The sequence below is a fragment of the Bombina bombina genome, chromosome 3 (assembly GCF_027579735.1).
Source record: "Bombina bombina isolate aBomBom1 chromosome 3, aBomBom1.pri, whole genome shotgun sequence".
Lineage (NCBI taxonomy): Eukaryota > Metazoa > Chordata > Amphibia > Anura > Bombinatoridae > Bombina > Bombina bombina.
Window position 1 is genome coordinate 1,076,104,993 of NC_069501.1, and position 17,521 is coordinate 1,076,122,513.

The 17,521-nt window shown below is 41.9% G+C and overlaps 1 protein-coding gene across 1 annotated transcript in view; it reads left to right on the top strand.

Moving 5' to 3' along the window:
• SETDB2 (SET domain bifurcated histone lysine methyltransferase 2) overlaps positions 1-17,521 on the top strand; it is a 554,051-nt gene that overhangs the window by 147,780 nt on the left and 388,750 nt on the right. The window contains exon 4 of the mRNA XM_053708364.1: positions 6,510-6,621. Within this exon, the coding sequence (XP_053564339.1) occupies positions 6,510-6,621 (112 nt within the window). The remainder of the gene's footprint in view (positions 1-6,509; positions 6,622-17,521) is intronic.

Below are 17,521 nucleotides of genomic sequence, written 5' to 3' on the forward strand. Positions count from 1 at the left end.
GTGAGGTAAAATATCTTCCTTTTTTACATAGAGATGCTCAGGTGATATATTAAGGTCAGCTTTTTACAGTTATTGTAACATTATACCCCTTTAAGGGGCGGTTACCTCAGGTGCATATAAATTACACTGGATACATCACACCAATGCTTGGTATTGATGTATCCAGCCTGGATTAACTTCCTGTGAGCTAATCCCTTTTGCATCTGTGAAGCTAGTTTCTCTCACTGTGGATTTCTGGGGAAATTTGCCTACTTCTCTCTCTCCCTGGATCCGGAGCCCTGCTACCTTTTCACCTGCTCTGTAGTGGACTTTTCAGTTCCAGCTGACTTCCGGGGTGACGTCACTCCCCACGAGCCGCATCCACTGTGTCTCTCACGCTTGCTCTCAGCCTCTGCTGCAGCGTCTCTGCCCTTGTGCTCTCTCTCCCACAAGCCTCATCAGCTGTGTCTCACACACCCCTGCTTCCAGCAGCTGCTGCAGCGTTCTCTGCTTAGTGCTCTCTCTCCCAAGCAAAGGATTGTGCCTCTCTGACTGTGAGCTTTTTCTTCAATATTCCTCTGCTTGTTACTTAAAACTCGGTAAGCCTGAGTATTTATTTTTTCCAGTTCATATTTTCTAAGCTTTAGCTGCTTATTTTGTTTAAAAATAACAAATCACCTTCATAGCAATGAATAAAGTCATGTCTGACTAAATTTGAACTACATATGTTGCCAGGGGGTAAATAGTTCTACATATTTTCATGGACAAACTGACTAGTATATTAAAATCATAATAAAATTTATGTAAAACCCTAAGCCATGAGTTATTACATATATTTAAAAATGAAACACTCACTCAAGTTTTTTATTTGGTAACCATACTTTTTATATATTGGAAAATCTATTCATGATATATGCTCGCAATAGACTTGTCTGAAAGCAGTGTTACTAATAAACTATTCACACACCTGTTACAGTTATAACTGCATCAGTTTCAAGTGATTTTAGCTTATGGTATTATGTCCCTTTAAATGATTGCCATTTTCAGTCCTTATATGGTACTTACAAATGACACCAACCTACTACTAGCTCTGCTGCACATAAATTCTTACACAAGAATTGATTACATTTATACCAGCCAGATCTTTCACCCGCTCTTACTCTCATCTGAGATTCACCCCTGCGTTTGGTCCGACCCACTCCATATTGTCGTTATCATTAGATGGGGGTACAAGATAATAAATGAGAAAAAATCGTGGTCCTATGACCCGCAATACTTTAAGCAGCCCCTAGCACAGGACCATATCTTAAACATATCTTAAAGGGTACTGGGTACATAAATATAGATACTACCTCCCAATTCCGTTATATTACATGGGGGCCAGGCACATAAAGCATATCTAAGAGGAATACTAATGCAAGGGAAAGCGGCACATACTAAACAACCTTTGAAGACAGATATCTACACTCACCAAGAGATAGCAACTTAGAGAAGTCACACAGACTTACACACAATGAGACTACCTGAGAACCTTGCAGTCAAAGAGAACCACATTGGCTAAACTTACTGACTACAAATGCAACTAAAACACTGCATAAATTAAAAGTACAATACTTCATGTTCACCAATAAAACGGACGGTATCTGGCGCATAAAATACAGGAGAGAAATAGACTATGGCTATTCTCCTATTATACAACAAGCCAATGGAGATGTGACAGGACAATAGTTGACCGAATTTGCAAGGTACTACGGCCAACTTTATGACGGACATAAGACCATACACCTCACAAACTACTAAAAAGGACACACATAACTTCCTAACTGATGCACATCCTCCCAGTCATCTTGGATGAGGACATAAATACCTTAAATTCCCCCATATCCCCAATAGAGGTCCATACAGGTTATAAAAGAGCTGAAAGTGGGAAAGGCCAGCGGGGCTGGATGCATTCCCGGGGGATTATTTATAAACTATTCTGTACAACACTATTGACCCACTCTCACAAAAATTTTGTAATCACTTCTTAGAGGGCCGGGAAATACCGGAGGAATTACTTGGAGCTAAAATTGTGGTCATTCTAAGGCAGGGAAAAATCTTAAACTATGCGCCAGCTATCACCCTTATATCGCCTTATCAATCAAGATCTAAAGATCTTTAACAAGATATTGGCCAACCTCTTAAAAACAATACTACCCTCACTTATCCACCCGGACCAGGTGGGCTTTGTGGCAAACAGGGAGGCCCCGGATACATAAGAAGAATGATAGATATCATAGATCATCTTGGAAGAGAGGAAACTCCTTCTCTGCTCCTATCCCTGGATGCGGAGGAAGGCGTTTGATAGAGTAGATTGGGGTTACATGATGATGGTACAGCGACACATGGGTTTTGATGGTCCCTTTATTAAAGCAATCCAGGCAATCTATTCTAACCCCACTGCACAGGTGGTATCTGCAGGCTATAGGTCTAAACCATTCCCTATTAGGAATGGGACAAGACAAGGGTGCCCTCTTTCTCCCCTTATATTTGCAATCTGCATAGAGCCCCTAGCAGCTAGAATAAGACTGTCTCAGACATTACTGGCGCCACAATAGCTAACCATGAATACAAACTCACCCCTCTTTGCGGATGACATTTTGGTTACCGTTACAAAGCCTCTGCTGTCTCTCCCCGAATTTATACAACCTTCTTTGATAGGTTTTCACAGATATCGGGATATAAAATCAATCTCGAGAAATGTGAGGCACTACCAATAGCTTTACCCCCCCCACGAGGGAAAGCCATAGAGCTTAACTTTGAGTTTAAATGGTGTGAAACATTCTCTTAGATATCTGGGGATCCAGCTGACAGCTCAGTATCACCAATTATATAAATATAACTACACACCGTTATATTAAACTATAAGAAAGGACCTCCAGAGTTGGAGGAGATACTTTTTTCTTGGTATGGCCGACTTTCCGCAATCAAAATGAATGTTTTCCCGCGTTTGTTCTATCTATTTCGCACACCTACCTATACCAATCCCAACCCTAGAACTGTCTACATTACAAAAGGAACTAATAGCTTATGTTAGAGGTAGCAAAAAGAAGCGAGAATCCCTTCACTGGAACTGACACAACATAAAACTCTGGGAGGGGTGGGTGTTCCAAACTTGATTGACTACTATAAGGCAGCCAGAATGTCACAAACAATACTAATGGGGAGAAGACAGAGAGATATTGTCTGGCCCAGATTAGAGGCGGGGGATAGAGGGACTACCACATGCCAGACGACATGCTATGGAATGACCAAACAGGTAATACACCTATTTATAGATCTCCAATCTATGCATCTACCAGACAAGTAAAAAAATGGATAACATATCACCACACTATTCTACCCCCGAGATCGATGATGAGTCCACTTAGGAAGATTTATGCCCCAAGAGCTTCACACCACTATAGACCAATGGCCAATAAAGGGCTGTATAGAGTGGCAGACGCTTTACTCAACAACACAATATACTATATATATAATATACTAGATCCAAGACAAACTGACTCCGATGGGACATAAGGTGGTTTCAGTACTTAGATGTCCTCCATTTGAAAATATTTGGGTGACACTGGGACCTCTCCCCCCAGCAGCACTGGAAAACATGTACCTCGCAAACAATCTAGACCTAAACATACAATCTCTTATACTATATATAGCCATACAGAGAGACAACAATGTCCCTAAAACAAACCCTGATGCTTAGATGGAAGATGACATTAACATCACTTATGACAAACATACATGGGAGAATACTATTTAGCTCCATTGGAAAAGGGTTGATCAGTGCAGATTTACGTGAAAAATACCCTCAAAATGCATTTCGCTGGTATTTCACACAAACATAACCTCCCACATGTCACAAGCTGCATCCCAACTTATGTTACAGAGGATGTGGAAACATAGGCACCTTCAAACATATGTGGTGGGATTGTGAAGGGGTAAAACAGATCTGGCACTCCCTCTCCACTTTACTTAGCTCGATCTTAGAGGAGGTGAATAGAACTAAGTATTTCTCAAGCCCTATTACACACAGGTCTTAAAAAAATATAATAAAGAAGTTAACACTTTTATCAGAAATACTGTGCACGGTCACTAGAACAGCAATAGCATACCACTGGAAAACGGGATGATACCATCATGGATGGAGGTGAGAAACAAAATAAATAACACATTTAGAATGTATGAATCTGCTGCATGGATCATCGAACACAAGAAGTCATTCGAGAAGGTGTGGTTCCATTGGATCCTGAATAACACAAATACCACTTAAACGTTATACAGTGTAGATGCTAGACTTAGGTATTGGAATATGGACAATATATACAATAACAGCGATGTGATGGTTCGAGAGGGGCCAAGTAGCTTCTATAAAACATTCTTCACAACTTTTCGTTAAGCTCAGATATATGAAAAGTGATATATATACAGGGACTCGTGCAGAATCTATTTGGCAAGTTGCTATTTTTGAGGATTAATTTTATTATTGAACAACAAACCATGTCCTTCAATGAACCCAAAAAACTCATTAATATCAAAGCCTGAATAGTTCTGGAAGATAGTTTTTAGTTTGTTTTTAGTATATAGCTATTTTAGGGGGATATCTAGTGTGCAGGTGACTATTACTGTGCCATAATTATTAGGCAACTTAACAAAAAAACAAATATTATACCCATTTCAACTTATTATTTTTACCAGTGAAACCAATATAACCATTCAACATTCACAAATATACATTTCCTGACATTCAAAAAACAAACAACCTTAAACAAATCAGTGACCAATATAGCCACCTTTCTTTGCATAGGACACTCAAAAGCCTTGCCATCCATGGATTCTGTCAGTGTTTTGATCTGTTCACCACTCAACATTGCGAGCAGCAGCAACCACAGCCTCCCCAGACACTGTTCAGAGAGGTTGTACTGTTTTCCCTCCTTGTAAATCTCACATTTGATGATGGACCACAGGTTCTCAATGGGGTTCAGATCAGGTGAACAAGGAGGCCATGTCATTAGATTTTCTTCTTTTATACCCTTTCTTTGCCAGCCACGCTGTGGAGTACTTGGACGCGTGTGATGGAGCATTGTCCTGCATGAAAATCATGTTTTTCTTGAAGGATGCAGACTTCTTCCCTGTACCACTGCTTGAAGAAGGTGTCTTCAGAAACTGGCAGTAGGACTGGGAGATGTTGAACTTGACTCCATCCTCAACCCGAAAAGGCCCCACAAGCTCATCTTTGATGATACCAGCCCAAACCAGTACTCCACCTCCTCCACCTTGCTGACGTCTGAGTCAGACTGGAGCTCTCTGCCCCTTTACCAATCCAGCCCACGGGCCCATCCATCTGGCCCATCAAGACTCACTCTCATTTCATCAGTCCATAAAACCTTAGAAAAAATCAGTCTTGATATATTTCTTGGCCCAGTCTTGACATTTCAGCTTGTGTGTCTTGTTCAGTGGTGGTCGTCTTTCAGCCTTTCTTACCTTGGCCATGTCTCCTGAGTATTGCACACCTTGTGCTTTTTGGCACTCCAGCTGATGTCGCAGCTCTGAAATATGGCCAAACTGGTGGCAAGTGGCATCTTGGCCAGCTGCACGCTTGACTTTTCTCAGTTCATGGGCAGTCTATTTTGCGCCTTGGTTTTTCCACACGCTTCTTGCGACCCTGTTGACCTATTTTGAATGAAACGCTTGAATGTTCGATGATCACGCTTCAGACGCTTAGCAATTTTAAGCGTGCTGCATCCCTCTGCAAGATATCTCACTATTTTTGACTTTTCTGAGCTGTCAAGTCCTCTCTTTTGACCATTTTGCCAAAGGAAAGGAAGTTGCCTAATAATTATGCACACCTGATATAGGGTGTTGATGTCATTAGACCACACCCCTTCTTCATTACAGAGATGCACATCACCTAATACTGCTTAAATTGGTTCGTAGGCTTTCGAGGCCTATACAGCTTGGAGCTAAGACAACATGCATTAAAGAGGATGATGTGGTCAAAATACTCATTTGCCTAATAATTCTGCACTCCCTGTATAACTTAGATGTGGGTACAACCTTTGTTTTTTTTCTCCCTGTTTAGAAGTTTCTTCTTTTGTTTTATACTACAGTGAATATGGCTTATTTTGCCCGTGTATTTTTTCAGTTTCCTTTTTGAAACTCTAGGGCATTACCCTCCCCTTTTATGTTCCTTTCCCCCCCCCTTTTTTTTCCATATTAAGAGACATTATATGAGCTTATGATACCAACTAACCCCCCACTTAGAGGGGCTTTGAAATTATTTACCTTATGTAAACAGTTTACCTGTTGTTGTCATGCTTGTAAAAAAACTTAATAAAAAATATTCTAAACATAAATGATTGCCATTTGTGATTAACTTATAGAGATGACATTACTTTAACTCTTAAAGTTTATAAAATTGTTATTTAGTCTTAGGCTACAAATTATTTCTTAAATATAGCAGTCAATTTGTATAGTGCTGAATTCTGATTTAGAATATGCTAATATATTCATACAGATAAGAATATTCAAGAGGAACTGCAAGAAAATAATATATAGTGAACACACAAGAATGGACCAATGTCTGGATATCATCCGCTCTGAATGGTAGATCTAAAATCATTTTTTCTACATTGTGTTCATAGCTCAGCTTTTTTATTGAATACTATGATTATCTTTCCTCTTCTGAATAAGATGTTTTTTGACTTTTAGAAGCACAATTTTATAAACTGGTGGGGAATACCAGAGTTGTCCCTTAATGGGACATGAAACCTAATATATGCAGTCTTCAATCAGCAGCTAGAACCATAGAACTTTCCTAGATAAATCTGGATATCATCCGCTCTGAATGGTAGATCTAAAATCATTTTCTTTCTTAATATGGGAAGAATCCACAGCTGCATTCCTTACTTGTGGGAAATACTGAACCTGGCCACCAGGAGGAGGCAAAGACACCCCACAGGCTTAAATACCTTCCCCACTTCCTCATAACCCCAGTCATTCTTTGCCTTTCTTCACGTGAGGTTAGCAGAGAAGTGTCAGAAGATTTCGGAGTAGTCTCTTATGGACGGGGTAGTACTCTTCAAGATGGGACTGGAGTTTTAAGTAGTACTGTCAGCCTCTCAGTGAGAGCATGGAGATGCAGGGAGAGTCTTTCTGCGAAACAATCCCGACTTATATTAACAGCTCATAAGCAATCAGCGTTGACGAGTTTCGCTGCCTGCTTTCTTCTCTCAAGTCCATGTCAGGAGCAACGCTACTATCTGTCACACTTGAAGGGCCGTGTTACTGTTTCACGGCATAGAATTCTGGTAAGATCGTTTCATTTTTTATACATGTATGATAACGAAAGAAGGACAGGGTGTATACTCCTTTTATCTGTATAGAATCAAGGGTTAATATCTCCTGAGGGGGATTATTGAAAAGTGGGGAATAATCTTATATGTTTGTTTGATTTTATCTGCTTTTATGTATGAGATGTTATGGGCCCATAATGGAATATACAGGTTTCACTTTCACTTTGAGAGCTTTGCAGCTTACAAGTTTGGCACGCTTTTTCTCATAGCAGAGACGGTCCAGCATTGCGCAGTTTTCATTCCTCTTTCCTGAACTGGTGTTATCAGAGAGGAGTCATAAATCTCTTGTACTGTCTGGGTCATAGAAGATGGGGAATGCCCCAGCTATTGGGATATAAGGATGACGTTTTTTGTTAATAAAATAAGATTGTTTTATTTTCTATAGTTCTCCACTTATTGCACTAGCGACGGAGGATTCTGTTACTTCAGAGGGTACTCTATCCCTCTATTCCTAAAGAGTAATTCCTTTTTCAATTGTGAGGAGACCTTATATCCACCCTCTCAATTATGTTCCATATACCTTGATAATGTGATAATATCTAACATGTTTGATACCACTGAGCCGTTCACTTCTGAGGAATTGTCATCCAGTGTGGTGCGTACCCTACATTCTTCTCTCTCTACACATGCAGTTTCCTGTAGCATTGCTGATCCTCCATCTGGAGGGGCCTTTTTTCACCTGACGTTACTGCGCAGTTTTGGCCTTTAATGCTTTACCCTTGCCCTGCCAAGTGCAAGCCGAAAGGTTACATATTGCACTCTTCCCAGAGTACATTAGATAATTTATTGGATTTAACTGATACGGTTATCGAGGATGAAGTTCTTTCCTGAGACTTCAGAGTATGAACATTCTAGGTCGGAGTATGCTGTCTCTAAACCTCCGGCTGAGGAGGAACCAAACTTTAGTTTTTAGGAATTTGCGCTTTCTTCTAAAGGAAGTTTTGGCGAATTCAGAGGTTCCAGGGGCCAAATTGCCCTGATGAACCTTTGATTCTTAAATTGGATAGAGTTGAGGACAGGGTGGGTATCTTATCCTTTCCTGCTCCTATTAGAATGGCGAACAATATTAAGAATGAATGGGACAGGATTGGATTCCCTTTTTTCCCCTCCTCTCCCTTTAACAAATTGTTCCCCAGGTCCTGGGCTCTCTAAGGAGTTGTGAGGTTCCGTCCCTAAAAGGGATGGCGCTATCTTCGCCTTTGCTAAACGTACATACTATCCCGTGAGGATAGCTATTCGTTTTAGGAGCCCTTGGATAAAAGATGGAAACTCTGTTAAGAAAGATGTTTCAACATACAGGATATTTGTTTTTCAACCGATGGCGGCTGTTGCTGCGGTTGCCTGAAGCAGTTACCTATTGGTGCGACTCCTTACTGGATTCAATGAGGGGGAGGGTCCCCCTCAATGTTCTTCAGGAAAGAATTAAGGCCTGGAGGTTGCTAATTCTTTTATCTGTGATGCTAATATGCAGATTATTTGTCTGAATGCTACAGCTTGAGCTTTTTCTGTTCAGACCCATCAGGCTCTGGCTGAAGTCATGGTCTGTGCATACAGCTTTCTAAGTTCTAGACTTCTTTCCTTCCCCTTTCAGGGAATGATTTTGTTTGGTCCAGGCCTGGGACTCCTATCTGCACGGTCCCAGGGGACAAGGGTGACCGCCTACTGCAAGAGAATATAAACTAGTCTAAGGGACGATTTTCATTCTGATTAAGCTCATTTCAGCAGTCCTCGCTAGGCCAGAGCAAAACAAGAGCTTTTGGTAGCCGGCCTCAGTCCTGGAATAAATCAGAGTAGAGCAAGAAGCCCCCAGAGTCTAAGTCAGCATGAATTGCCAGTCCCAAGTCCTCTTCTGGATCATGTAGGGGGCAGTCTGTTGCTGTTTTTAGTCGCTTGGTTCAGGGATGTGCAGGATCCATGTGTCCTGGAGGTCATAGCTCGGGGTTACAAGATAGGTTTCAAGTCCTCAGCCACTCAAGGGCAGATTCCTCCTCTCTCTCTCCTGTCTTCCTGACCAGAAAGGAGAGAAGCCCTTTCTGGGGTGCGTATGGGATCTGTCCTCTTAGGAGTTATTGTCCCGGTGCCTATCGCAGTGAGATGTTTGGGATACTATTCAAACCTGTTTGTGGTCCGAAGAAGGAGGGAACTTTGTCTGATTCTGGACCTAAAGTGCTTAAACAAGTTTTTAAATGTCCCCTCATTTAAGATGGAGACAATAGGTCCATTCTTCCCCTCGTTGGAGAAGGGCAGTTCATGACCCACGATAGATCTGAAGGATGCTCCCTTCACGTACCAATCCTCAAGGACCACTACCAGTTCCTAAGGTTTGCGTTCCTGGACCAGCACTTCCAGTTTATTGCACTTCCGTTTGGTCTAGCTACGACTCCAATAAATTTTTTGAGGAGTGGTCCATTCAGAATCTCTCCTGTCTTCTTCAATCCCATGGATGGAAGATAGAGAGAGTTCTCTTGTATCAAGTACCAGGATAGAATTCATGGGTACTATATTAGAATGGAATATTCTAACGTACCAGAGACGTTGCAAGCTAGCTTCAACATGTCTTGCTTTTCAGACCTCCTTAAGGCCATCTGTGACTCGGTGTATGGAGGTGATTGGTCTCATGGTGTCCAGCACGGACATCATTCCTTTGCAAGGTTTCACCTCAGACTGTTGCAACTGCGCATGCTGAAGCAGTGGAATGGCGATCATCGGATTTGTCTCAACAGATTTCTCTGGACATCCGATTGAGAGAACCGCTCTCTTGGTATTTTTGTCCAGATCTTTTGTCCTGAGGGATGTCCGTCTTAAGACCATCCTGGGTGATTGTGACTGCAAGTTTGTCAGGATTGGGAGCTGTTTGGGGTGCCTGGGAGGCACAGGGCCTTTTGGACTCAGGAGGAAAGCTTCCTCCCGATCTCATTTTGGATCTTCAGGCAATATACAATGCTCTGAAGGCTTGGTCTCTCTTGGGTTTTTCCCAGTTTATCATATTCCAATCAGACAATATAACCTCGGTGGCTTTCATCTACCATCAGGAGGGAACGTGACACTCCCAAGCTATGAGGGAAGTATCTAGGATTCTGGAGTGGGCTTAGACCCACATTTGTTCACTGTCAGAGATCCACATTCCAGGTGTGGACAACTGGGGAAGCGATTTTCCTCAGCAGACAATCCTTTTATCCAGGGGGAAATGGTCTCTCCATCCCGGGTGTTTGCAGAGATTTGCAAGAGCAGGATCTTATGAAGTCTCAATACCAAGCTATCCAGATATGGGTCGAGTTACAGGGATCCTCAGGCGGAGCTAACAGATGCATAAGCGGTGCCTTGGAGGTTCAATCTAATTTATCTTTCCGGCCGTTACCACTGCTTCCTAGTGTAGTGGCTGAATCAAGCAGGCGTCAGTGATTCTGATTGCTCGTCTTGGCCACGAAGTATATGGTTTGCGGATCTAGTGGGGATGTCATCATCTTCTCCGTGGAAGTCACCTTGTCGCAGGGTTCTGCTGAACAAGGTCTCTTTGTTCATCAATGTCTAGAGTCCCTGAGGCTGACTGCGTGGAGATTGACCACTTAGTCCTAGCCAAGAGAGGGTTTTCTGAGAGAGTTATTTTTACTCTCATTCAAGCTCGTAAGCTGGTTGCTCATCGCATCTATCATAAGTTGTGGAGGACCTACTTATTCTGTTCTCCAGCATGAACTGAAGAAGGGTTTTTCTACAAGTCCCCTGAGGGAACAGTTTTCGGTCCTGTCTGTCTTACTGCACAAGAAGTTTGCTGAGCCTCCAGATGTGCAGTCCTTTGTTAAGCCTCTGCTAGGATCAGACCTGTGTTTAGATCTAATGCTCCTCTTTGGAGTTTAAATCTTGTTCTTAAAGTTTTTGCAACGGGCTTTGTTGGAGCCTATGCATGAAGTAGACAATAAATTGTTATCTTGGAAGGTTCATTTTCTACTGGCTATTGCTTCTGCGTACAGAGTATCTGTGATTGCGGCCTTGCAATGCGTCCCTCCTTATCTGGCTTTCCCATGCTGATAAGGCTGTTCCATGAACCAAGTTAGGTTTTCTTCCTAAGGTTGTGTCATTTCACAACATCAATTAAGAGATTGTGGTTCATTTTCTTATGTCCTAATCCTTCTTCATCGAAGAAATGTTTTATAACGTAATTCTGGATGTGGTTTGTTCCTTGAAGTTCTATCTTCAGGCCAGGATGGAATTTAGACTAACTTCTTTTGCTGTTTGTTCTCCTTTTCAGGAAGAGTAGGGGTCAGAGGGCCTCTTCGACTTCCTTATCTTTTTGGCTGAGGAGTGTCATCCATTTAACATAGAGTCAGTGGGACATAAGCCTCCTCGGAGGATTACGGCTCAGTCTACGAGAGCAGTGATTTCCTCTTGGGTCTTCAAATTTGAGGCCTCTATGGATCTGATTTTGTAAGGCGGCTACCTGGTCCTCCTTACATACTTTGTCCAAATTTTACAAGTTTGAGGTTTTTGCTTCTGCTGAAGCAGCCTTCGGGAGAATAGTTATGCAGGCTGTGGTGCCCTCAGATTAGGGTCTGCCTCTCTTTTTTCCCTCCCATTAGCATTCCGTGTACTCTAGAGCTTGGGTATATGTTTCCCACAAGTAAGGAATGCAGCTGTGGACTCTTCGCAATATTAAGAAGAAAAACATAAATATGACTTACCAGATCATTTTGTTTCCTTCTGTATGGAAGAGTCCACCAGCTCCCGCCCGAGTTCTCAGATGGACGGCCCTAAATTTAAATTTATTCTTCTGGCACCTTTTTCACTCTGATGTTTCTCCTACTGTTCCTTGTTCCCTCGGCACAATGACTGGGGTTATGAGGAAGTGGGGGAGGTATTTAAGCCTTTGGATGGGGTGTCTTTGCCTTCTCCTGGTGGCCAGGTTCAGTATTTTCCACAAGTAAGGAATGCAGCTGTCGACTCTTCCCATAAAGAAGGAAAGGAAATTATCTGGTAAGTCATAATCTATGTTTTTTTCTATATTGTGCTCATAGCTCAGCTTTTTATTGAATACTTTGATTATCTTTCCTCTTCTGAATAAGATGTTTTTGACTTTTAGAAGCACATTTATAAACTGGTGGGAAATACCAGAGTTGTCCTTAATGGGACATGAAGCCCAAAACGTTTTTCATGATTTAGGTAAGAACATACAATTTTAAACAAGGAGCAGCAGTGCACTAATGGTTTCTAAATGAACACATACGTGAGCCAATGACAATCAGTATATATATGCAGTCATCATTCATCTGCTAGAACCTAGGTTCTTTGATGCTCCCTGAACTTTCCTAGATAAATCTTTCAGCAAATGATAACAAGAGAATGAAGCAAATTAAATAATAGAAGTAAATTGGAAATCTGTTTAAAATGGTATGATCTGTCTAAATCATGAATTTCTAATTATGACCTTACTGTGCATTTAAGGGGCCTGGAGACAGACCATAGTTTACTGATGTCATGTTCAAGATTGAGCAGAAGTGGCCCAGACACTTACTCTAGTAGCACTCGCCAGCAAGGACTGGCCCTTTAAATAGGCTACTGGATTAAAACCCAAAGCCTGAAATACCCAATATTATTTTCATCCCTTTCCTGCAGCATATCACCATTTGTTATCCTGTTTTTCAGCCTCAGTGCTCTTTTTTTTCTCTCCCCTCTCCACTACCCCCTTGGGCATTTTTGCTATCAGACATGCACGTAAGTACAATGAAAACATTGCTTTCTTTCTAATGACGATGAGTCCATGGATCATCATCAATTACTGTTGGGAATATCACTCCTGGCCAGCAGGAGGAGGCAAAGAGCACCACAGCAAAGCTGTTAAATATCACTCCCCTACCCACAATCCCCCAGTCATTCTCTTTGCCTGTAGTGCAAGGAGGAGGTGAAGTTTAGGTGTCTGATGAGAAGTTTTCTTCAATCAAGATTTTTTTATTTTTTTAGCAGGAGTAAGCTTATTTTGTTCTTTTCTGGGGTCTAGCCTAGTCCACATCAGTCTCTTCAGTAGGGCAGTGGTGGCTTTTGAGCACTTGAGAACTTGTGAGGTACAATCCTTACTGTGTTTTCTCAAGAATCTGCTGCCCTAACTAGAAAACCTGAGTAGGTTTACTCAGTTTTTGTCTCTTCACAGGTCTATGTGAGGTGCTGCATCCTCTCAAACCAGGTGAGCTGTCCCTGCTGCCGGACAGCACTTTCAGGTAAGTGCCATCTTAATTTTCTTTTGCACGGAGATTGCTGGCACTTGTTACAGCCAAAAGCTGTCTTATTTAATATGGGACTTTATTAAACCTTCATATTTGGGGTTTCTTTTAGGCAGTTTGTGCATTGAGACTGTTAGGTGATTTATGGTGGCTCAGTGTGTTATAGTAGTTTTTATACTTTAAATTTTGGTCATGGAGATTACTGTTGTAAGCCGTTTTTTTCAGCAGTTAGGGCTCTGTAACCACTCTATATTTGAAAATGAGCCGCAGGACAGATAGGCACCTCAGTAAAGCTACTGAGGTGTATAGGTAGCCTGAGGTCTATTTGGTTTGTTGCGCTAACACACATTTCTATTTAAAGACACAGTACACATTGTTTATTTTCAAATAAAGATTTTTTACACTTTATCCTTATTTATTACATAAGATGGATCAAGAGGATTTTCAAACCATTATCCCAGGCGAAGTTGCTGCTTGTCAGTTATGTTTTGATGCTCAGGTGGAACCCCCAGTTCATTTTTGTTCCTCATGCATTGAGAGAACTTTAAGTTATAGAGATAAAATATTTGACCATGAGCCACCATTATCCCAGGCAAATGCTGATCAGGTGTCTCCTGTTGTAGATATGCCACAGCTTTCTCCTCAAGCGTCCCAACTTTTTCAGTCTCCACATTCAGTTGCCCTGTGTTTCCTCTTGCAATCCTGTAGGATTTTCTCTACAAGACATTGCTTCCCAAGGGTATCCCTTGCAGTATCTGAGACCTTGTCAGCTTTCCCCATGTTGCAGGGAAGGCGTAAAAGGAAATTTAAGGAAACAGTTAGTAAGGTTTCTGAGGAAGAAGATATGTCGGTAGCATCTGAGGGGGAAATCTCAGACTCAGACGGTGTAATTCCTTCTTCTGATGCTAAAGTGGTATCCTCCAGATTTAAGCTAGAACACCTTCGCTTATTACTTAAGGAGGTTTTGGCTACTTTGGCCGACTCTGACACAACTATCGTAGTCAATCCTAAAAAGTCTAGTAAAATTGAACAAATACTTTGATGTTCCCTCCGCAGTGGAGGTTTTTACGGTTCCTGACCGTGCTGTGGAGATTATTGCTTGAGAATGGGAAAGACCTGGTATTCCATTTTCTCCATCCCCCATTTTTAAAAATATGTTTCCTGTAGGGGATTCTATTAAGGAGTCGTGGCAGACGGTTCCTAAGGAAGAAGGAGCGATCTCCACTTTGGCCAAAAGGACTACTATTCCCATAGAAGATATTTGTTCTTTTAAAGATCCAATGGAATAAAAATTGGAGGCTTTACTAAAAAAGTGTATGTCCACCAGGGTCTACAATGGCAACCTGCGGTGTGTATCGCCACTGTTACCAGCGCTGCGGCTTTCTGGTTTGATGCGTTTTGTCTGAATCTCTTCAGATGGATACCCCTTTTGATGAGATCCAGGACAGGATTAAGGCTCTCAAGTTAGCCAATTCCTTCATTACAGATGCTTCCTTACAGGTTATTAAACTGGGAGCCAAAATTTCTGGTATTGCGGTCCAAGCCCACAGGGCCTTGTGGTTGAAATCCTGGTCTGCGGATGTTTCATCTAAATCTAAGATCATAGCTATTCCGTACAAGGGTAAGACCTTGTTTGGACCTGTAAATAAATAGTGAAAAAGGAGCACAAGCAGCGGTACGTTGCACAAAAATGTATTTATTTACAGGTTACAGATACAGCGCCTTGGCGCTAAGAGTGAAGAAAAATGACACGTTTGTCAGACCAACAAAGACGTGAGAGGGGATAAACACCCCGGGGTAAATACTGAAAAGAAAGTCAATAGGACTAGCAACAAAAGAACAGGTATACGCGTTTCAGCTTACAGCCTTACTCATTACCTGACTAAAACATAGTGAAGTGAACTTAAAAACAGTAGCTAGTCCTCCCATTGGTAGTTGGGAACACTCACCTCAATTAATCCTCCAATGGGTGTTTATTTACGTAGCTGGTGAACACCTTAGAAAGCACAGGAATATGTCAGCACACAGTAAATACATATAGAAATAGAAACAGTTCCTACACATAGTTGACTACATTGCGTGTGATAATAATCTAACATATATAGAGCATTTGTAGTGAACAAAGACATGTAGGATGGGAAAGGGGAAAGAGAACTCCGGACCCAGCTGGAAGCATTTATGGTGCAAGGAAACCGCTTCATGGTTGCTGAAATAGATAATACAAATAATACAATATAAATGGAACAATAGATGTTTGCATCAAGTGAAATGCTTATCATATAAATGTTAAGCTGTAGTTAGAAGACCCTAAACATAAAAACTTAACACTAACGATAATAATGGTGCAATTAACCATTCATAAAAATCAAGGTAAAGTCAAAATGTGTCTATATATACATAAGTACTGCATTAGTGTGCATCCCTTACCATAAGGGTCTATAGGTGGCTTTTGTATAAAGAACCTGGCTTACAATGGGTAGGTTATCCCTGTGGGCATACTAGAGCAACCAGTTTCCAGAGTAATTATACTTACATTTTCTAAATTGTTAAGCTCCTGAGCTCAAGGAGTAAAAACAAATAGTATGGACAGGGTGAACCGGGTGGGGGAGAGAATTAGGCCCTACCAAAAATTGAGGTCATACTCTGAGTTAAGGCCTCTGGAACTCTCGTCCTGAGCTTAAAAATCCAGAAGGCCTCCCTCTCCCCCAACCTGCGGACCCTGTCAACTCCCCCCCTACAGGGAGCCACCCTCTCAATGATGGTCCAAGAAAAGGAGCTTGTATCTTTCTGGTGTATACCCGCAAAGTGTTGAATCAGTGCTGTTGTGAGTACACCTGCCCTTATATCACTAAGATGCTCTTTAATACGGGTTCTAGCCTCTCTTGTCGTAAGGCCTACATATTGGAGGGAACATTCCCTGCAAGAAATTACATAAACCACATATGTAGACCTGCAGTTGAGGCAGGAGTCTATCCTGAAACTCCGACCTGTCATCAGTGAGATGAACTGGTTACCAGGGGGCCAACTTCTCACAAGCCCACACATGTACGGTGGTGGCAGTGAAATGTGCCCTTACAGCTCAACCATGACGAGGTGGGTTGTCCTGTCCTTTTAATTTTTGTGGGTGCCACAATGTTGCCTATTGTTCTATTTCTCTTATAGGAGTACCTTAGGCCATCTGCAACTACTTTCTGGAGTTTATCATCTGCAGATAGCATACTAAAGTTATACCTCACTATTTGGCAAATTTCCCTGTATTGTCTTGAGTACTCTGTTAAAAAGACAACCTTGTTGTCTTTCTCATCCCTGAGTACTAGACTTAGGCCTAAGAAGTCCTTTCCCTGGGTATTCCTCTTACGGTATTCCTAGCTTTAGTAATGACAGAACTCCTATAGCCCCTCTCTTTCAACCGTATGGTCAGTTAATTGGCCTGTTTCTCATAGACCTCTGCATCACTGCAGTTCCTTTTCAGCCTAATGAACTGACCCTTCGCTACTCCTTTGAACACACCTGGCGGATGGCAGCTGGCCGCATGCAGCAGTGAGTTGCCCGAGATGGGTTTACGAAAGGTCTCTGAGCTGATGAACTGATCCTGCCTACCTCTTAAGGTCACATCTAGAAAGTTGATAGTGTCACTTTGTATCTCATTGGTAAAGTGAATCCCCATGGAGTCATCATCCAGACTTCTTATAAATGCTTGTAGTTCGGATTCACTACCTCCCCATATAAAAAGGAGGTTGTCGATAAAGCGACCGTACCAAACTACTCTATCCTTGTGAGGATTCCCATCTCCATAGACGTGGGACAGCTCCCACCAACCCATAAATAGGTTGGCGTAGGAGGGGGCAAATTTCGCCCCCATAGCCGTCCCACGCCTCTGGAGAAAGAAATCCCCCTCAAATTCAAAGTAGTTATGGTTGAGAAGGAAGTTGGTAACTTCCA